The sequence below is a fragment of the Sitophilus oryzae genome, unplaced genomic scaffold (genome assembly GCF_002938485.1).
Source record: "Sitophilus oryzae breed Bouriz unplaced genomic scaffold, Soryzae_2.0 scaffold_1625_pilon_pilon, whole genome shotgun sequence".
Lineage (NCBI taxonomy): Eukaryota > Metazoa > Arthropoda > Insecta > Coleoptera > Curculionidae > Sitophilus > Sitophilus oryzae.
The window spans coordinates 1,890,365-1,913,402 of NW_022146309.1; the positions used below are offsets into that span (position 1 = coordinate 1,890,365).

General features: G+C 34.0%; 1 protein-coding gene across 5 annotated transcripts in view; it reads right to left on the bottom strand.

Moving 5' to 3' along the window:
• Window positions 1-23,038, bottom strand: part of LOC115880507 (protein artichoke) — a 140,955-nt gene that overhangs the window by 13,587 nt on the left and 104,330 nt on the right. For all 5 annotated transcript variants that reach the window (XM_030897724.1, XM_030897723.1, XM_030897725.1 and 2 more), the window contains 3 exons: window positions 21,471-21,725; window positions 10,763-10,928; window positions 8,232-8,446 (listed from right to left, as the gene is read on the bottom strand). In XM_030897724.1, coding sequence (XP_030753584.1) covers window positions 8,232-8,446; window positions 10,763-10,928; window positions 21,471-21,725 — 636 coding nt within the window. The remainder of the gene's footprint in view (window positions 1-8,231; window positions 8,447-10,762; window positions 10,929-21,470; window positions 21,726-23,038) is intronic.

Here is a 23,038-nt window from a genome sequence, read left to right on the forward strand (position 1 = left end):
GTTGGTACCATACCAAGTTTGGTACTCTCGCCGTGCGGTGCAAGAAGCCTTGCACCTTCGAGGCACAACCTGCATCCGCGCAGGGAAACTGAACGCGCCGGCGTTGCACGCGGCGACAGCCGCCGGCACCATCTCGGAATGCCGCCTCTACGTGATGGACCGAAGCAGTTCCATCCGATTCCTGGTAGATTCTGGTTCTGTTCTTTCCATCATTCCAAAGAAGACCATCGCTAGACCACTTCATAGGCAAAGTTTGGTTCTCCAAGCAGCCAACGGTACGCCTATTCACACGTTCGGAACACAAAGCCTCACGCTGAACCTAGGCCTACGCCGTCCATTCCAATGGTCTTTCATCATCGCAGATGTACAAGTGGCCATCCTCGGAGCCGACGCTCTCAAGCACCACGGCTTGCTAGTCGACCTCCGCAGCCGCCGCTTACTTGACGGTCTCACCAGTCTTTCCACAGTCTGCACATTGGGTCCCACGCCCAACATCCACTCCGTCAATGTGCCCGCAACACCTGCACCATCGTATCCAGAAGGCATTCTCGGTGAAACGTACAAGAATCTCATAGAGAGTTTTTCTCAAACAACAGCTGTCCCTGGAGACATGGCTTTCGTCCCAGACCTACCTGTACACCACCAGATCATCACCAGTAGCACACCAGTCTTTTCACGGCCGCGACGCCTCATCGGGGAACGCCTCGAAGCAGCCAAGCGTGAATTTGACTCCCTGCTGGAACGACGCGTCATCCGTCCATCTTCAAGCCAATGGGCCAGCCCCTTACACATGGTTCCAAAACCTGGAGGAGGTTGGCGCGCCACCGGAGACTACAGACAGCTAAACACCTGTACACTTCCTGATCGATATCCTCTACCGATCATAGAAGACCTACTGCAGGACTCTCCAGGCCAGATTTTCTCGATCATCGACCTCCACCGAGCTTTCTACCAGATACCGGTTGCACCAGAAGACATCAAGAAGACCGCTGTTACCACGCCTTTTGGTCTTTTCGAATTCGTAGGAATGCCACTAGGTCTCAAAAACGCAGCGCAAACGATGCAACGTACCATGAACCACATCCTCAGAAAACTGGACTTCGTTCGTGTGTATCAGGACGACATACTTGTTTTCTCCGACAACCACGATCAACATCAACATCACCTCACTCAACTTCTGACCATCCTGCGTGAAGCCAGGCTTCAACCAAACTGGTCTAAATGTCAAATTGCTTTACCAGAAGTAATTTTCGCAGGCTACTTGGTGTCTAAAGAGGGTTTCCGTCCTCCAGCGCCTAAGACGCAAGCCATCCTAGATTTTCCAAAGCCCGACGACTCCACACAACTCAGAAGATTCCTTGGTATGGTAAACTACTACCGGCGTTGTATCCCGCACGCCGCTGAGTTACAATCACCTTTAACCGAGCTGTTAAAAGGTTCCACTGCCAAGAAATCGACACTCAACTGGACTCCTGAAGCCGACGCCGCTTTCGAGTCTTGCAAGAAGGGAATTGCATCAGCTACGACCTCTGCCTTCCTTTCGCAAACCAAGCCGTTAGCTCTACGCACGGACGCTTCCAGCACAGCTATCGGCGCAGCACTCGACCAACAACGTTCTGATGGATCATGGAACCCCCTAGGATTCTTCTCCAGGAAACTTTCACCAACAGAGCAGCGTTATTCAACATACGACCGCGAACTCCTGGCAGTCTTCGCGGCCATCAAACACTTCCAGCGCATCCTGGAAGGAAGACATTTCACCATCTTCACAGACCATCGTCCACTCACGTTCGCGCTAGCGCAACGATCTGACAAGGCATCACCTCGCCAATGCAGGCAGTTGGATTTTGTTGCGCAGTTCGACACCAAGTTTGAGTACACACCAGGGGACAAGAATGTTGTTGCTGATGCTCTCTCGCGCATAGAAACCATCTCTATGCCAGCCACACTGACCTCCGAGAAAATCAGCACAGAACAAACCTCTGACAGGCAGCTTCCTCATCTTTTAGCCAATCCACGGTTAAACCTACAACGCAGCAACATCGACGGTCACAGCATAGTCTATTGCAGTTCCAATAACACTATCAAACCGTACCTCCCAGTTGCCCTGCGTCAACAAGCCTTTGACAGCTTTCACCAGCTCTCACACCCAAGCGGACGAGCCACAGCCAAGCGCCTGGCGCTGAAGTACTTCTGGCCAAGTCTCCGCAAGGACGTGTATCGCTGGGCCAAGCAGTGCGTTCCTTGTCAGCAATCCAAAGTGAATCGTCACAATCGTGCCGAACTCGGAAACTTCACCACACCAGACGCTCGCTTTGACCACATACACGTGGACCTGATCAAGCTCACACTATCCGAAGGTTTCGAACACTGCCTCACAATCATCGACCGCTACACCCGTTGGCCCGTAGCAGTCCCAGTTCCAGACACCAAAGCTCCCACAATAGCTCGAGCTCTCATTGACAGATGGATAGCTACCTTCGGCACACCACTGACAATCACCTCAGACCAAGGACGTCAGTTCGAAGCTGATCTTTTCGCCCAGCTCAGCCAACTTGTTGGAGCCAAGCACATACACACAACTCCGTATCACCCACAGGCAAACGGCATGGTGGAACGCATGCACCGCACCCTAAAAGCAGCTCTCAAGTGCTCTCCAGAGACACCCTGGACTCGCGCGCTCCCCGCAGCTCTTTTAGGCCTCCGCACAACCTTCAAGGAAGACCTTCAAGCTTCGCCAGCAGAAATGGTTTTCGGATCGTCTCTCCGCATTCCCGGCGAGTTCATCGCACCTCAAAACGTTTCTCACAGCAGCCCAAGCGATTTTGTAAGCGATCTGCGTAGCTTATTCAGAGCTATCCGTCCTGTGCCAGCCGCCAGACACGCCAAACACCACCCGTTCGTTTTCAAGGACCTGAAAACATGTGACCACGTTTTCCGTCGCATAGACGCCGTCAGGAAACCTTTAGAACCTCCTTACACCGGACCTCACCGAGTCATCGAAAGAATCGACGACCGTTCCTACATCATTGACATCAATGGTTCTCCGAAGACTATCTCCACGGATCATCTCAAGCCAGCCTACCTCGCATCGGCAGATGATCACAATGCCCAGACGCAGTCTCAAGCACGCAAACCAGCACCGACTCAGTCTTCGCAATCTCAGCTTCCACCGTCTACCTCAGACGAGCCACCTCAACAAATCCCGACTAGCACGCCGCCTCCGCTGCAGCATCCACCTCAGTCACTGATATTTTCGTGATATTTTCAAAAGTCAATAACTCGGAAACGGTTGGTTTGAGGGACATTGTGCGTATTCTGATTTTTGTTTAGAATGGAAGAAAGAATTGAAACATGCATAATATACAGGGGGTTTCATTTCAAATAATTAAATTTTGATGTGTCACAACTTTCTGACCGACCCTGTGCTTACATTTATTACTCGCTAATAAACATTTAAACACCCTATAACTTTTATATTTAAATTTTTGTTCCCATACATATCAGCGACCCTGTATAAAGTAATGATGTTCTGTTTTATTTTATCTCGAAAGAGAATTTTTAAATAGAGATATTGGCTTTTCTATCGAAAGGGATTTATTTATTTTTAATTATTTCATGTCCTGAGAGATGCTTACAGAATTTTTTTATTCTTTTTAGTAAAAATAAAAGAAAATATTTTTAAACACAAGTTAATTAATAAAACGCAGAATATCAGAGAATTAATTTATTTTAAACTCCTACATTTTTCTTTTAAGTTTGATAAGATAGAATATGTTCTTTCTATTTTTATTTAAAACACAAGAGTTCACTTTTTACAAGTTTACTGAGTTCCATATAAAAATATTTTTTTTTCTACGACTGCTATGTACAACGTTAAAAAACGCACGCTAAAGTCAATCTGAAAGTGACGTTTTTCACACACCGTGCGCAAATTTTGTAGTGTGCAATCTTTGCGCACGCTTACTCTTAGTGCACACAACATGTGTCAATTTTAACATTTTTAACTTCCAATATTTAGCTGAAACGCCAAACGCAACGCAGCCGTCAGAAAAGTGTCATCATTACATCGCAAATTATTCCACAAAACTGACAAAAACTGAGTCAGTCTGCTGCTAATTTGTAGTCGTAGAAAAAATAGCGTAAAAAACTCGTTCGAAAACTTCTTTGTACACTCGTTCGACTTGTGGCTCTTGCCTGCGGCTCGAGCCAACAAACTGTCGAATTCGTGTGCAAAACGCCGTTTTCAAAACTCGTTGTTTAATATACTATTACAAATAGTAGTGGGAACTATCGAATGAATACTATCGAAACATTCGATAGTTGCAATTCATTCGAATAATTCGATAGCTAGTAAAAAAACATTCGTTGAAAACTATTCGAATAAAAATTATGAATAGATGCGTCATCTGCCTTGAAATACTGTATTCTAGTAATTCGGTAGCAAAAACCATTCATTTATAAAATTCATTCATTTATCAAATTCATTTATTCGTCAGGATCGATTATAATAAAATATTAACTGGATTTTAGTTGTCGCCCGGCGACGTAGGTTTCTTTCCGAGAAACCCGACAGCGGTCGGTGGCAATGCTATGAAAGAAGCCGGCATCTTTGATTTTTGCGGAGTCATATAAAGATAAGGACACATTATTTTTTTTTATTGAGGTGCTAGTATTTACACAGAAAATACATTATGAAGGGCGCTGTTGCCATATATTGGTATTAGTTGATATTAGCAAAGAATATTATTGTTTGGCTTTAGTTAGTTAGCGATAGTATGTATAGATATTTTGCATTTTTTTTATTAATATTCTGTTGTTAGGTTAGATAATAAAATATTTTGGATGTAGGAAAATGATTTTTAATGTTTTTAAGCAAAGATTGGTTTAATAAAAATAATAATAACAGTAATAATTTGTTATACCTATAACAACAAAATTTAAAATAATTTAATATAAACATTTTTTTACGTAGTAGCAAAATATAAACAACAAATTAGATGTCAAAATTATTTATATTAGATCCTATTTAAAAATAATATAGTCTTTAAATTTCTTGTGGCAACGTTGGTTTATTAAATAATAATAATTACAGAACTAATTTTTTATATTAACAACAAACTTTAAAATCATGAAATATAATCATTTATTAATTTTCTAAGCATGCAGTGTAATGGAAGGAAAATATATATATAAAATTAGAAATCAAAATTATTTATATTAGGTACTTTATATTACTATTTAAAAATAATATTTACTTTTACTGGCATTTACTTTAAAAAATAAATGAAATATTTCTTCGCAAAAAACTACATGTAAGAGAATTAGCATAAACAAAAAACAAACATTGTAACTTTTTTTTTAAATTGACACGTGTAAAACTTTCAATTTAATTTTCAACCATTTACTTAACCACATTACTTAAATATGATTATTAAGTTCAACTAATTCGTATTATTAAAACATCTAAAATACAAATATGTATTTTTAAAATTAATTCTAAGTTCATCTCATCTCTCTTAAAAATTGCTACTTCTCAAAATTTCCCATTAAAAAATAGACCATATATACCATATAAAATAAAATAATTGAAAGATCGGGCTACGGAAAATCACACAAATTTTCGGAAAAATTTTGACACCTGCACACGCACACAATCGTCAATTAAAAAAAACTACTATTTTAGTATTTTAAATATTTTAATAAACTCAAAAATAGCACAGTATTTATAAGGTGAAGTTATAAAAATTTGGAAGAACTAATAATGCACTGACGTACACAAAAATCAAACGAATACTAAATTTCATTTATCAAAAGCATTCGATAGTCGTGGCTCAACGATAACTATTTAGTCGCACGGCGAGGTTGTCACATATGCTTTAGTATACAAATGAATGAATGATTTTATTCGAATAAAACCATTCGATAGTTGAAATCATTCATTCAGTAACCATTCGATAGTCTAATTCATTCGATAGTTTCCATCGCTAATTACAAACGTTCAAACCTGTCAATACTGTCATGGAATTTTTACTTTTCACTCACTAGTTTTATTATTTACTAGAGAAACTAACTTTTTAACTGTTTAATTATAACTCTTTTCTATCGGGAAAAGCATGCGGTTTTATATCCCAAAATCCCATAAATTTTAGCTACTAATGGTTCGCGCAAAACTCTGCGAATTTTCAATGCAATTTCCTTATAAGGTAATAAGGTTCTATTTGTTATGTTTTCCTTTAAAAACATAACTAAGAGAACTTTATTACCTTCTAAGGAAATAGCATTAAAAATTCGCAGAGTTCTTTGATACCGATCACTTACTCCATCCAATTTATGCGACATCTGAAAGGTGAGATGTCGCGTAAATTAGAGTACGTGACCGGTGTCCATATCTAAAGATTATACACACATCACATGCCATTTAAACATCCATATGTGGTAAACTTAACGAATTGTCTTTTTGAAAACCTGATTCCATTATACGTATATTAGTTTTTTTATATATTTGGCTAAAAAATATATATCCAAAAAAATCCTTTATGGGTTTTTCGCCACTGCACTGCAAGAAAAATCTACAAAATAAAATAGTTATTTTTGGTAAACACTTCTGGCGTTAAACCTGAACGGACGCTGCTTGTCAGAAGTTGTGTTTACAGTTATAAAAATTTGCCTAACAAAGGAAAAATGCTTAACGTTTCGGAAAGTTTTCTCTTTCCGTCGTCGGAAGCAAAAAAATACAAAGAATAAAGATAAAAACTATTTAAAATATTTTTTTTGTTGGCTTTTTGGTTTTACCTTATTAAGTAATTGTTATCAGGTAGTAATTGTTAATATTGAAGTTTAACTTAATATAATGTCATTTTAACAGAACGTCAACGATTTCTTGTAGACGTATCTGTTTTAAAAAGTAAAGTGTTCTCGAATAGTTCAATTTAAATATTTTAAATAGTTTCTTTCTTGATTCTTTATATTTTTTTGCTTCCGACGACGGAAAGAACTTTCCGAAACGTTAAGCATTTTTTTCTTTGTTAGGCAATATTTTATAACTGTAAACACAACTTCTGACAAGCAGCGTCCGTTCAGGTTTAACGCAGAAGTGTTTACCAAAAATAACAATTTTATTTTGTAGATTTTTCTTGCAGTGCAGTGGCGAAAAACCCATAAAGGATTTTTTTGGATAGATGAATCCGCCACATAGGTATAGACATTTTTTACAAAATACATATTTTACAATTTTTGCAATCTTCCTATTAAACTACTCAAAACAATTAATTATCGCATACTTTCTAAAAAAAATATTAATTTGAAAAACAAGATACTTTGAATTCCCAGACTTATGGTTTTAAATAATATGGATACTGTGAAGGGAAATTTGATAGAATATGCCTACGCGCTGATCTGTAATTTTTAGTCGGCCGACTGTTTAGTTGCAAAAATAAAAACAGTACATACTGATGAAGTCGATCGGCCGACTATTTGATTGCATGTGAGCGCGGCTCCATAAGGAAAAATGTATTTATTTTTTCCATAAGGAAAAATTCCGCTGCAAAATAAAACTTAATCACCACAATACACCAAAACACTTTTACTTTTACACTGGACGCGCGTTCGTTAGCATCATCAGCAGATGATTAAAACTAAACTACAAATTGTAGTTGTTCTAAATTGTAGATTGTTTGCGTTTATAAACTTGCTCACAGTAGGCACCGAGTGGGCGTGGCAAGATCTGGCCAACCGAGTCAGAGCCCACCGAACGTAACAGTTAGATTTCCGCCACTGGAGTAGTAGGAACAAAGAACTTGAAGGAATTGGACCGTTGTCTCTCTTCATACTATCTTTACTTTTATTAATTCTGATGCTTTCATATGCATCTAATTGCCTGTAATTTGAGACTTGTTTAATTAATTTTAAATTATTAAGATCTATACAATGTTCTTTATCAACAATATGTTCAGCAACGCAATATTTATCCGGTCTACCAAAGGGTCTACCATATCTTATCTGAGCTAAATGTTCTTTAAATCTAGTTAATATTGATCTTCAAGTTTGTTCAACATATTTCTGATTACAATCTTTACAAGAAATTTCAAAAAAAGCTAAGCTAACCTACCATTGTTCAAATATTTTGTAAGAAAGACTGAAATGAATATCTCAATAGGAAACGTGATAATTAGTTTCTTTTTTGTGAACCTTAGCTAACTTTGCATTTTAATATAGTATAGTCTATTTACCTGAGATATTCCATATAAACCTGGGGCGGAAAGCAATTCTGATTCGCAGCCAGGTGCTACCAGTTCCACATTCCTTTCTTCTTCTGAACATTCTTCTCTTGGTATATCAAGTTCTCTGAGAAGTGGACCGTCGCCACATTTAGGTCCTACCGATCCTGTTTCACGAAGCCATGCTTGTAGCCATAATGTATTACAAGCACATGCTAACGGGTTACCTACAAGATTTTTTTTATTTTTGAATTTATGTTAATTTAATTACTATAATATTAACTACCAATTTGGGAATACCGGGTGCGTCTCAAAAGTGGCTCACTCCTATAACTTTTTTATTTTTTCAGATAAAAAACCGAGATTTAGTATGTTAGTATATGACATAAATTAGGATTGATTTACGTATTCAATTGTTTTTGGTCACTTCCTGTTTAACCGGAAATGACTACAACTTTTGATTTTTAAATGACACCCTCGGTATTTTTTTTTGCTTTATTCGATAGAAAATGACACTCTGAATAGAATGACATATCATATGTCAACTTTTGACATTTTTGCATATGGTTTGTTTGAAATTGTACCATGCGGTTCCTAACGACAATTTGACTCGAAATACCGAGTGTGTGGTACCAAATTGTTCGTAAAAAATGCCTTTTTCAAATATGCTAATGAGCGATCCTTGTTTTTTGCGTATCAAAAAATTATTATTTATTGCGTATTGAAAAAATTGATATATGATTAAAAATGCGATTTGGGCATCTTTTAACTGCCCAGGATAAGACACGAAAAACATTAAACAATCAAAACTATTTTTCCAAGGCTCTTTGATGAAAATTTACTGTTTTTAACACAGCCACTCTAGATTGAAATTTAAAATACTGTTGCGGACCGGTGTGAACTCGACCTAACCTAACAATATGGCCCGCCCTCGGATGACCTTAACATCGCATAGACACCGTAATGATTCATTCGAAGATTCGAGAAGTATCGAGTTCTACTGGAATAGAGTAGTACATACGAGAACAATCGAAACCTTCTCTATGCACCTAACGATCTATGGACTATTCTAGAGTTCTTTACCTGTCGGTATAAAAGCCGGCGGCTGTGGCCTACAGAGGGCAGTTATAAATAGACTAGTGCAGTTGACGCGCTAAAATTCAAAATAAATTCTTAGTTATAAATCGTTTGTAAATAGTTCTATAAGTATTTTATCGTTATTGTTTTTTTTTAATTAGTGTTAAATAAATGGTGTTTAATTAAATTGTGACTTTCTATCCACACGGAACCGACGAAAAACGTAACAATACGATTTATTTTTAAGCGAAAATTTCAAAAGATAGATATGTCATTCTATTCAGAATGTCATTTTCTATCGAATAAAGTAGAAATATACCGAGGGTGCCATTTAAAAATCAAAAGTTGTGGTCATTTCCCGTGAAACAGGAAGTGACCAAAAACAATTGAATACGTCAATCAATTCTAATTTATGTCATATACTAACCTACCAAATCTCGTTTTTTTTATCTGAAAAAATTAAAAAAGTTATAGGGGTGAGCCACTTGTGAGTCACACCTCTATAACATTTTTATTTTTTCGCGCAAAAAAAACGAGCTTTGGTATGTTATTGTAAGAAATAAATCCGGAACGATTGACATATTCAAATATTTTCGGTCCTTCCTGTTTCACCTGAAATGACTACAACTTTGAATTTTTAAATTGTACCGTTGGTATTTTTTACTTTATTTTTATAAAATGATACTTTGAATAGAATGATATAATCATATGTCAGATTTTGAAATGTCTTTAAAACGACAATTTGACCCGAAATACCAAGAATGTGGTATCAAATTAATCGTAAAAATATGCTTTTTTCAAATATTCTAATGAGGCCACCCTGATGTTATTTTACTATTTTTATAAAATGATACTTTGAATAGAATGATATAATCATATGTCAGATTTTGAAATGTCTTTAAAAACGACAATTTGACCCGAAATACCAAGAATGTGGTATCAAATTAATCCGTAAAAATATGCTTTTTCAAATATTCTAATGAGCCACCCTCTTTCAATTTGAAACAAAATTGAGTTATGATTAAATATACGATTTAGGCACCTTTTAACAGGCAAGGAATAGTCAAGAAAAACATATTTTTCAAAGGTTATCTTTGATTATAAATTACTGGTTTTACACAGTCATGGCACTCTAGATTGAAATTTAAAATACTATTTTTCTAAGTGCAACTGTCAAAAGTTGACATGATATGACATTCTACTCAGAATTTTCTATCAAATAAAGTAAAAAAATACTTGGGAAATCTTTTAAAAATCAAAAGTTTAGTCGTTTCCGGTGTAAAAAGAAACGACAGGAACATATTGTGTCAAAATGTCAACATACAAAATGTCGTTTTTTATATGAAAAAATAAAAAAGTTAAGAGGTGAGCCATTTTTGAAAAACACCCGGTATTGATGAATACGAAATTCGAATGGCTGACAATAGAACTGTGAAGAAACGTATAACGTTTAATAGTACAATTACCGTCTATATCCAATACAGCAATGTTACCACGTATTCTTTCAATCACACGTTCAGGAAAAGACATTAGCTGATTATTTTTTAAACTTAGGACTCTTAATCTTGGCATATTATTAAATGGAGAACCGTTGACGCCGCATATTTTGTTATTATCCAATCTAAGTTCCACCTATAAAAAGAAGATATATACATTAATGCATATCATAATATCGTAATATATACAGGGTGTTTCAAAAAAAATGCGAAAAACTTTAGGGGGTGATTCCTTGTTCAAAATAAAGGATAGTTTGCTTTATAAACGTTGGGTCAAAAGTCAACCATTAGGGAGATATCGCGGTACAAAGATGGCGGAAAAATAATGTTTTTATTTTTTATCTTGAAAACGAAAAGAGATAGACTAATGAAATTTTATGGAAGCATTACTGTTATGAAAACACACTTTCAGGTAATTTTTTTACTTTTTTAAAATGAGTGGAAGGGGTTGAAATAAACTACCCCTATCATTCTTGTTACCGAAATTTAAAGAAAAATCTTATCAAACACATGCAAATGCTTTAATTTGGATAGTTTAGTTGGTTTAGAAACTTTTTTACCTCTTGTGTTTTTTCGATAAAACTCACCGATTGGAAATTAAAAAATAAAATGTAAAGCATTACATGTCAGGACAAAAAACATTTTCTGATAAAGAATCTAGTGATAATAACGATAAGAATAATCATCTAGATAATAACGTATTGCAGTAGAGTAATGTCAAATAAAATAATATTAGGAACATCCTAAAAAGTAACAGCGGCCGATTAGATTTTTTCCTAAAAAAATTACAGCAGCCCACTAGATTCTTTATCAGAAAATGTTTTTTGTCCTGACATGTAATGCTTCACATTTTTTTTTAATTTCAAATCGGTGAGTTTTTTCAAAAAAATACAAGAGATAAAAAAGTTTCTAAACAAACTAAACTATCCAAATTAATTTTTTTGCATGTGTTTGATAAGATTTTTCTTTAAATTTCGTTAACAAGAATGATAAGTAGTTTATTTCAACCCCTTCCACTCATTTTAAAAAAGTGAAAAAATTACCAGAAAGTGTGTTTTCATAACAGTAATGCTTCCATAAAATTTTATTAGTCTATCTCTTTTCGTTTTCAAGATAAAAAATAAAAACATTATTTTTCCGCCATCTTTGTACCGCAATATCTCCCTAATGGTTGACTTTTGACCCAACGTTTATGACGCAAACTACCCTTTATTTTGAACAAGGAATCACCCCCTGAAGTTTTTCTCATTTGTTTTGAAACACCCTGTATAACGTTAAACGGATTATGTTGAAATAATAATGTTGAGACTATTCACCATATCTTGAATAATATTTTTAAGGTTTTATGCAAAGTATGCAAAAAAGTGGTTAATGGAATGTGCTAATAATATATGACACAATGCGCTAAATTTGTATAACGTTATTGTCGTACTTGGGATGGGAAATGGGAAGATCATCCTAAGATCAGGACTATCCAAATTCAGATACAAGACTATTCAAACTTTAAACCAGAATAAATAACAGCATTTTATTCCACAACATTTGTTACTATCAATAGAAATATTTTTTAGAACGATTCAAGTTTTATTTACTTCTAAATAGCCCACAAATTTCCCACAATACCGGGAGCGTCTCAAAAGTGGCTCACCTCTATAACTGTTTTATTTTTTTCATATAAAAAATAAAGATTTAGTATGTTAGTATACGACATAAATTAGGATTGATTGGTTTGGTTGCGTATTCAATTGTTTTCGGTCACTTCCCGTTTCACCGAAAATGACTACAACTTTTGGTTTTTAAATGGCACTCTCGGTATTTTGATACTTTATTCGATAAAAAATTAACACTCTGAATAGAATGACATATCATATGTCAACTTTTGATATTTTCGGATATGGTTAATTTGAAATTGCAACATGCGATTCATAACGAAAATTTAACTCGAAATACCGAGTGTGTGGTACCAAATTATTCGTAAAAAAATGCTTTTCCCAAACATGCTAATGAGCCACCCTCGTCCTATTTGAAAAAATTGGCGCCGGGAGGCACGTATAGCCGCCCATACTAAAATATGTTAATAAAAAGTTGGTAGGCAGTTCTTTTAGTTTCAAAGTAAAGGAATTTTTCCAATTTTTTTTACCTCAAAAACTGCGACTTTGACTGATCTTGATGTTATTACAAATTTTGTTTCAAATATTATTCCTAATCTTAAATTGAAAACCGCGTTTCGCTAGCTACTGTAATTTTGGAGTTACGATTATTTTAAATTTTTAACCCCCTCTCATACCCCCTTACCAACCCCCCCACCCTCACCAAAAACTAATGGCCAGATTCTCGGGTGCCACAGTATTTTTGTGCCACATTTGGTTAAAATCGGTTTAGCGGTTTTTGAGTTATCGTGTTACAGACAGACACCATGAAAATATTTTGTATTTAGGTCATTTATGACCCAAATAACTCATTTTGAGTGAAATTAAAAAAACTTTTTTTGCCGATCTTAATAGCCTACCATACCTATTGGTATGGTAGGCTAAAAATTGAAATATGATTAAAAATACGATTTGGGCATTTTTTATCCGGCCTGGACAATACACTAAAAGCATTAGACGATCAAATCTATTTTTCCAAGGCTTCTTGATTAAAAATTAGTGTTTTTAACACAGTCATGGCACTTTAGATTGAAATTTAAAGCACAATTTTGTTTCAAGCGAAAATGTCAAAAGTTGACATATGATATGTCATTCTATTCAGGGTGTCATTTTCTGTCGAATCAAGTAAAAATATACAGAGGGTGCCATTTAAAAACCAAAAGTTGTAGTCATTTCTAGCGAAACAGGAAGTGATCGAAAAGAATTGAATACAACAATCAATTTTAATTTATGTCATATACTAACATAACAAATCTCGTTTTTATATCTGAAAAAATAAAAAAAGTTATAGGATTGAGCCACTTTTGAGACGTACCCGGTATATCCCTAATATATTAATGTGTGCCATATAGTAATAGTGGACTGATGCCAATAACTGCCAGCGACTGCCAAGAGAATTTACATGTAATTCCAACCAATTCCAGCAGTGAGACACTCCTCGGATGAGACATAATTTATATATTTATGAGACACACTTCTTTCTCTTAGTCGTTCTAATTATACGTAAGTGTAATTTTTTGTTTTTTATTCAATTTTTGTCTGTTGTAATCGATTATAAATCGTATAATATTTGTTATAACTAGTTAGTACTGTTAAACCGAGAATATTTCTACATAATTAATATATTTATGATATCCACTTCATTGCTTAACTTTTTAAATATCTGTTCTTCAAAATGTTTATATTTCCGTAATTGCATTCATAATATTCTCTTAGTTCTATTAAGCCGCGTATAAATATGCCGAGGCAAGTACGAGACAAACCCGAAACGAGTATGAAACGAGGCTATAGCAAATTCTTTCCAAAAGGCGTACTAATATGCCGAGACGAGGACGAGACGAGTCAAGCCTCAAGCGGAATTTCGTCATATTATAGCCTCGAGCCGAGCGATTTAGCCTCGAGTAGAGTCCCTGCCCAGTCGAACGGCGTTGTCTCGCGGCTATCCATTTTCAGTGGAGCCTTTGGCGAACCCACAAAATTCTTCATAGGGCTATGCGATACTGAGGCAGTATCGATATTTTGGTATCGGTTGTATTGAATATAAACTATCGATACTTTAAAATATTGATAAATATATTAAAGTATTATTCGATACCATTCAATATTTAAAAAAATTAATTAATAAATTTAAGTATACTGTGTTTTTTAATTGGATTAGGATCGAAAAAAATCAACAGAAGTCCTTTGTTTTAAATTTGTCGACGTTTTTGTCGACGTTAAATTCTTATTCGCATTTAACGAAAAAAGTCGACGATGGTGGCACTGTTTTATACAAAAAAATTCCAGGATCAGAACTAAATCAGTCATCAAACGATCTCAAATTACTAAAAGCACTTGGAAGAAAATGATAAAACACTTAAACTAGGGTTGGCAACTTTGAAAATAAAAAATAGGGGCAAGAGGATAAAAAGGGGCACAGGCGAAACATTTTTGAAACTTCGCTCAAATGTCGAGAGTTTACCAAAAAGTTATATAAACGGTATGCGATAAATATATAAAACAAACAAAAATATTTATACTCAAAACTTATTAAAATAAAGCAAACCATTGTCAACAAAACTTTTTTTCAAGACATAAACTAACAGTAAGTAAACATAAAATTACATAAAAGACACAGATTAACAATTCTTTAAAGCATTGTGGCGATAAACGAATATTTTTTAGATTTTGAAGTTGGTATGCAACAAAGTTTTCAATACGTGAGAAAAGAGGACAATCAGATCAAAAAGAGGACTGTTTCTGGAATAGAGGACGGTTAAGAACCTTATTTTAACACCCTGTAGCTACGAATCAAAAGCAAGAATTGATTGGTTGATATAAAAAATAAATCTTATTTTTTACGTGAGGAACTTCCCCACGAGAGATGGAACATGTTTTTTGAAACACCCTGTATATGTTTGTTTAATTTCAAAATAGGTAAAAAAAAAAAGCTAGATGGAATTCATGATAAATTTAAATTATATTCGGACTGTTTACATTAAAAAAAAACTGGAGAACGCCGACTGAGATACCTGGAGATAACGGCACGGCAGCGGCGGCGGCGGAGCCTTTTGCCAGTGCCGTTTTTTTTGAGTCTTTGATTATTTTATTCAATAATATATTTTGTATGTGGTTTGTATATCTATAAAATGTTTAAATAGAGTAACAGCGCTTTCAGATGGAGCGGACCGTACGCGCAGAGCGTCCGCACAGATGTTTTTTCAAGATAGCTCATCCGGACGGAGCATACGCGACCCAGGTGAAATTGTTCATATAAGCTCATGGTACTTGCTCGAAGTCGCGGACGGTCCGTCGCGGACGCTCCGTTCCATTTGAAAGCGCTGTAAGATAAGACCTAATACGACTTTATTTATTTAAAAAATTTGAAATTTAAGTAATTAAGATTTAAATGCCAATAACTAACCTGGAACATATATTGTAAATAATATATCTGCATTTCTTCATTTCTAAAGTTGTATATTTTTTGAAGGTATTTAATTCGCCACATTATTATTCTATGGCTTTCCATCATTGCAGCACGCTTATTAATTATTTTTAAATTATTAATGTGTATATAATTTTAAATCTAATTCCCAGTTTTTTAAACCTTCGCCGTAATGTGCTTTCTGAACAGGGTTTTTTTAAGCTCGGAGAGTTTTTTTTAATTATTTCTATGGCGGGAACTTTATTATTTTCATATTTGCCATAAATTAAGTTTCTTAGTAGGCTGGATAGTTCAAATTTCTGGATTTTTCTATATCGGATCGTTCCTTTCTTTGTCGATTTCCTTTACTTATGAGAGTACCGTATGGAACTTTTAATAGCATGGCCACCTTTTTCAACAAACTCGATTTGCCTCTCTTATCTTCTATGTATCCTATATGTAAAGAAGCTTGTTTTACATCTTTAATTCCGTTCAGCAGAAATAGCGCATAATCTACGTTTGAGCCGTTAATAACTCGACGAAAAGTTCATTACGTTTATTCATTTTTCATAAAATTTTCATGTTTTTATAAAAGAAATCACTAATAAATCTTTGTATATGAGATTTACCTACTTTGGCTAACTTACCTATACTATTTTAGAGAAGACAAAATTGCATCTTTCTAGTTAGGATGCATTATTAACATTATTACAAATAAAGGAAAGAATATTTATATTTTAAAAATGGGATGTGGAATCCGAGCCCCTTGAGACTAGAGGCACCTGTTCCGCGGAGCCGCGGTGTATACGCCACTGGTTAAATAGACGCCCCAATCCTTTTGATGGTTCGCCAAAGGCTCCCGAAAAAACGGAGACAGCGCCGTCCGGCTGGGCATAGGCTCGGCTCGAAGCTCAGACCATAGGCTCAGACCCCGTCCAAATATGACGAGTCAACCTCAAATCCGCTTGAGGTTGACTCGTCTCGGGTGTCTCTCGCACTCGTCTCGACATATTTATACGCAGCTTTACATGTTCGATTAATTGTATAGAATGTAAATTTTTATTGACTTTAAAACAAAAAATAATAATTCATTCATTCCAATGACTTCCACTCGCGGGTAACTTCAACATTCATCGGTTTTATCAAAATCATAATTCACTAACTCACAACTAGGGATGGGCGATAATGGATTTTACCTATCGATCAGTTATCGCAATTCACGTATCGATATGTCGATAACTATATAGTATATAGATAGGTGTATATAAATCGATAGGAAACGATAAATCAATAGGTAGCGATATATCGATAATTTTGAAGTCAACTATTGGTATTCGATATATCGATAGTTATCGATATATCGGAAATAAATCCCATCCCTATTTACGACTAGGGATGGACGATAATGGATTTTACCTATCGATAAGTTATTGCAATTCACGTATCAATATATTTTAGTTATCGATATGTCGATAACTCCATATACCGGGTGCACCTCAAAAGTGGTTCACCCCTATAACTTTTTAATATTTTCAGATAAAAAAACGAGATTTGGTATGTTAGTATATGACATAAATTAGGATTGATTGACGGTATTCAATTGTTTTTGGTCGCTTCCTGTTTCACCGGAAATGACTACAATTTGATTTTTAAATGCAACTCTCAGTATTTTTTTTCTTTATTCCATAGAAAATATCACTCTGAATAGAATGACATATCATATGCCAACTTTTGATATTTTCACATATGGTTTATTTGAAATTATAACACTCGAAATACCAAGGTGTGGTATCAAATTATTCGTAAAAAATGCTTTTTCCAAACATGCTAATGAGCTGCCCTCGTATAATTTGAAAAAATTAAGATATGAGTAAAAATACGATTTGAGCATTTTCTAACTGGTCAGGACAAGACACTAAAAACATTAGACAATCAAATCTATTTTTTCAAGGCTCCTTGATTAAGAAATAGTGTTTTTAACATAGTCATGGCACTCTAGATTGAATAGTAAAATACGATTTTTTATTAAGCGCAAATGTCAAAAGTTGACATATGATATGTCATTCTATTCAGAGTGTCATTTTCTATCGAATAAAGTAAAAAAATACCGAGGGTGCCATTTAAAAATCAAAACTTGTAGTCATTTCCGGTGAAACAGGAAGTGACCAAAAACAATTGAATACGTAAATCAATCCTAATTTATGTCATATCCTATATACCAAATCTCGTTTTTTATATGAAAAAATAAAAAAGTTATGGGGGTGAGCCACTTTTGAGACGCACCCGGTATATATAACTATCAATAACTTGATATATTGATACGTATCCATAACTTGATATATAAATAACTCAAAAGATCAATAACTATCAAATTACCGATAGCTACCGGTTTATCAATAAATATCGATAGATATCGATATAGCGATAACTTTAAAATCACTTATTCTTATGGTTGCGAACTATCGAGAACTATCGATGATCATAAATGAATCGAAAATATATCCCTAATCGTAAGTATCCAATATAAAAAGCTGTCTTATCGACATATCTATAACTATCTATATATCAGTATACTCGATAGTTATCAGTAACCGATACTTTATAGTATCCTTGTATATGAATTTTTAAAAGAGTAGCTCAACCTAAGACGTTTATGGATGTAAAGCACCAGATGGCGGGGCGTATTTCACGGTCTTTTACTGCAGAAAACATTTTTTGTTACTCTGAAATTTGAGAGCGATAGTAAGAAACGGAGAAAATAAAATCGATAACTTTCGGACTGTTCCAATTGGTTACTAATAAACTAGATCTGAACAAAACCAATTGTAGTAAATGAACAGGATGAATAAACAGTTTTGGTTTATACTAATATACCAAATCTCGTTTTTTTATCTGAAAAAATAAAAAAGTTATGGGGGTGAGCCACTTTTGAGACGCACCCGGTACATATAACTATCAATAACTTGATATATTGATACGTATACATAACTTGATATATCGATAACTCAAAAGATCAATAACTATCAAATTACCGATAGCTACCGGTTTATCAATAAATATCGATAGATATCGATATAGCGATAACTTTAAAATCACTTATTCTTATGGTTGCGAACTAATGAGAACTATCGATAGTCATAAATAGATCGAAAAAAATATCCCTAATCGTAACTATCCAATATAAAAAGCTGTCTTATCGACATATCTATAACTATCTATATATCAGTATATCGATCAATATTATTATCAATAACCGATACTTATATAAATTATATCCTTGTATATGAATTTTTAAAGTAGCTCAACCTAAGACGTTTATGGATGTAAAGCACCAGATAGGCGTATTAGTATTTCACGGTCTTTTACTACAGAAAAACATTTTTTGTTACTCTGAATTTTGAAGCGACCAATAAAAACAGAGAAAATAAAAATCGATAATTTTCGGACTCTGCCAATTGGTTACTAATCGCCCAGATACTTTTTGTCTATTAGATATGGTATAAAACCTGGTAATTATACAATTCGACCATTGTAAATATCCGACAAATTCCGCAAGGCCGACGAGGCCGATGCTTTTCACTGATAAGAAAAAAAATGTTTGTTTAGATAATTTTCGAGATATTTTTTCTTTCTGAATGGCACATTTTTAAAATATTTTATATTCTTTGTCCGCTTGATCTATTATATTGGTCGCACGTATCGAAGTTCTGTTTCTTCTAGTTTTAAAAAATGTTCTTATTTCTTTGTAGTTGTAGTGGTTGTAGTGTAAAATTAGATTAATTTTATTAAGTATAATTATAATGTTTAGTGTAGAATACCAGAAATAGTTTAGTAGTGTTTTTAAAGTTTATTATTTTGTAGTTATAAGTAGTAGGTGAAGGGATAATTTGGTTATTTTTTCTTTTTGTTTGATTAATTAGTAAGTTTGATAATTTTTTCAGTGTAGAATACAAGAAGTAGTTGTGTAGTTTTTTTATAAGAGATTATATTAGTTTATTTTGTAGATGAGTAGTAGGTGAAGGTATTTGGGTATTTTTTCTTTTTGTTTTTCTTCTAATTGTAGTAATTCTATTAAGTATTGTGATAGATACACTATATCTTCCTTCAACTTCGTTGAAAAGTGCGTTATCATATAATTTTGGTTTTCTGGTAGTAGAATCGAAAAAAAATCTGATCAAATTTATTTTAAATTAAATTAATCAAGTCTTATTAATCAAATTAATCTAGTCAAATAATAATAGTTAGTTTCTAAATACTATACAGTGTGAGTTTCCTACGATGTTCTCTGTGGGTATCTCGGAAACTACTGGAGATAGAGAGTCGGTTAAATGGGGAAAGAATTGCAGTTTTATGGGGTCATAAATATTTATGAGCATATGTGCCTTTCGGATTTTTCGGAGAAGTTCAAGGCTTATTAGATATTTCACAAATTTTGGCTATTTTAAAACTTGTCTCTAATTCCATTATAGTCTGCCGTATGATCGAATAAAAACGGCGTCAACGATGGCTATGAAATGAAGATCGTTGTCATTTTATATGTAAAATTATATGGGAAATATCATCGATCGTCATTTCATAGCCATCGCTGACGCCGTTTTTATTCGATCATACGGTATTTCAGACAAAAAGTTTTCAGATAAAAGTTGTAGATAATCACATACCTAATGAGTTTGTGTTTCCTGTTTTTTTTTCTAAAGCCTGTCATTTTTGACATATGACACAAACATTATGTTTTTTTAAACGGTTGTTGATTATATATAGTTGGCCATGACTTCATAAAAAGCGCCATTTTTTTACGCTTTTCAGCGATATAGGTATAATATGTTTTTTTCGAAAAATTACAAGTTATAGCCAATTCTTTTCTTTCTTGACTAATTTCCATACCAATAATACCATGCCAATTAGTTGGCATCAAAAATGTAAAAAGTTTTATGTTTTCAAAAAAAATATCGTAAAATTCGTAAAATACTCAATTTAGAATAAAATAATCTAAGAATGAAATGATTCTTTTATAAACCTGCATTAAATCAAATTAAAATAGGTATGCAACTTTTTTTTAAATATTAGTCAACAGCAATTAGCATTATCATAAATTATTATAAATAATGTACCAACATATCGAAATAATAATTTCTTTGTTAATACGGTTTAGAATTCTAAACCGTATTAAATAACAGGCAAAAATAATTTACAATTTACAATAAAATAAAAGTTTCGTTTAAATTTCTTAATCATCTGATCACTATTAAAGTTTGCAGAAACCCGAGCTATATTATTACATTACTCTGAGGAAAATAACGAAAATAATCGATATTTTTGACTCCGCCCCGAAAGGTTCACGATTTGTCCTCCAGTTGGCAGCACATTTTGTCTAGTCGGTTGAACAACTTTAAGAATATATAAACAAGGATTATATCAATACATTGATAGGTGACGATATATCCGTAGGTATCGATATATCGACAGGATATCGATGATTTTGAAGTCAACTATTGTTATTCGATAAATCGATAACCATCGATAGTTATCAATATCGGAAATAAATCCTATCTCTACTTACGATCACTAGGCATCATTATTTCAAATAAAGTTAATATTTTAATTATAGACGCAAATTTTTACTTACCAACCATTCCATCTTTTCGAGATTCGGACTTACAACTGCTTTAATTCCATTATGACTCAAGTCAAGCATTTCCAAAGATTTTGCACCTTTTAAACCCGCTGCTTCAATGTTTTCTATCTGATTATGGCTAAGATTTAACATTAACAAATGTTGTATACTAACAAAAGCGTTCGGTGCTATTGATTTAATTTGATTTTCTTGTAACTCCAGGATTTGAAGTGATGGAAGATTAACAAAAGCCATTTCTGGTATATTCTAAAAATAAAAATGAAATAGCAAAACAAAACAAAATGTTATCAGCAGGGGCGGATACAGAAATTTATTTTAGGGGGGGCCCAAATAAAAAATAATGCAAAATATGCCTTTTAGGGCGCCATTTTTAACCCAAAAGCCTAATATTTAACCCAATTTACAGATTTTAGAGGGGGCCCGGGCCCCATGGGCCCCCCCTCTGTATCCGCCACTGGTTATGAGCAGATGGTTAAAATCTGTTTCTTTTTACCGGCACAACAAAACATGTATCCAAAAGTATATAAAGTATGTCCAACGAGAGACAGTAATTGATATTGACTGCCATTCCAATTCGCAGGTAAATTGTATTTTCTGTCATTTTTCTACGTTGTCTGTCGAAATCTTTCATGACTCGTTGGACATACTTTATGACTGTTTATTAATGGTTTGGTAAAAGTTTGAATTTTTTAGAACCAATCCATGTTTCAGACATAAAAATTTGGTCACTGTAGAAGCGTGGTCTGGATTTTAACGTACAAGACAGTGATGAAGACAGTTTAATGAAAAATCAAATGTTGTAACATTCTTCTAATGTGGTATTGTGGCCCAAGTAGACGCGTACGAAAAATCTACATACAGGGTTGTTCACCACATACGACACGGAGTATTGTAGCTAAACGATTATATTTTTACAAATTTCAAATTTTGGGTTTGATGAAGGACTATTAGAGGTACAATTTAAAAATAATTTACAAGATACAGAGTGTCCCAAATAAGTAAAAAATATCGAAGTTGTATTTTTTTAAATGGAACACCCTGTATATTATTACATTTTTAGTTTCTACGATTAAAATAAAGGTAAATTTGATTAAGGTTTATTACACTTAAACCTTACCGTTTTTGAAATATTTTCAATTTTGTGAAATTGCAGTAAAAATTTTAAGGCTTCATTTCTCCAAGGGTATCAAAGTTTTTAATACTAAATATTTACTGAAGTTTATTTATTGATCAGTTATTGTGTTGGAAAAATAAAAATAATACTACCTTATACAGAGCGTCTAAAAATTTATTTTAAATAATTTATAGCTTTAAACGCCAATAACTTGTTTAATTTAAATGGAACGCCCTGTATATTTTAGGAGAATCAGATGCACAATTTAACTGTCTATCAAATTGTATTATACCATTTTTACCTATCCCTTCAAGTTTTCGTAGAAAATGCATTTTCTTATAATTTAGACCTCATTCATCAATATACCCATGGAATATTGACATTTTATTACTGACACCCATAGAATATTGACATCATATATTGACATTCTAGTAATATTATCGTT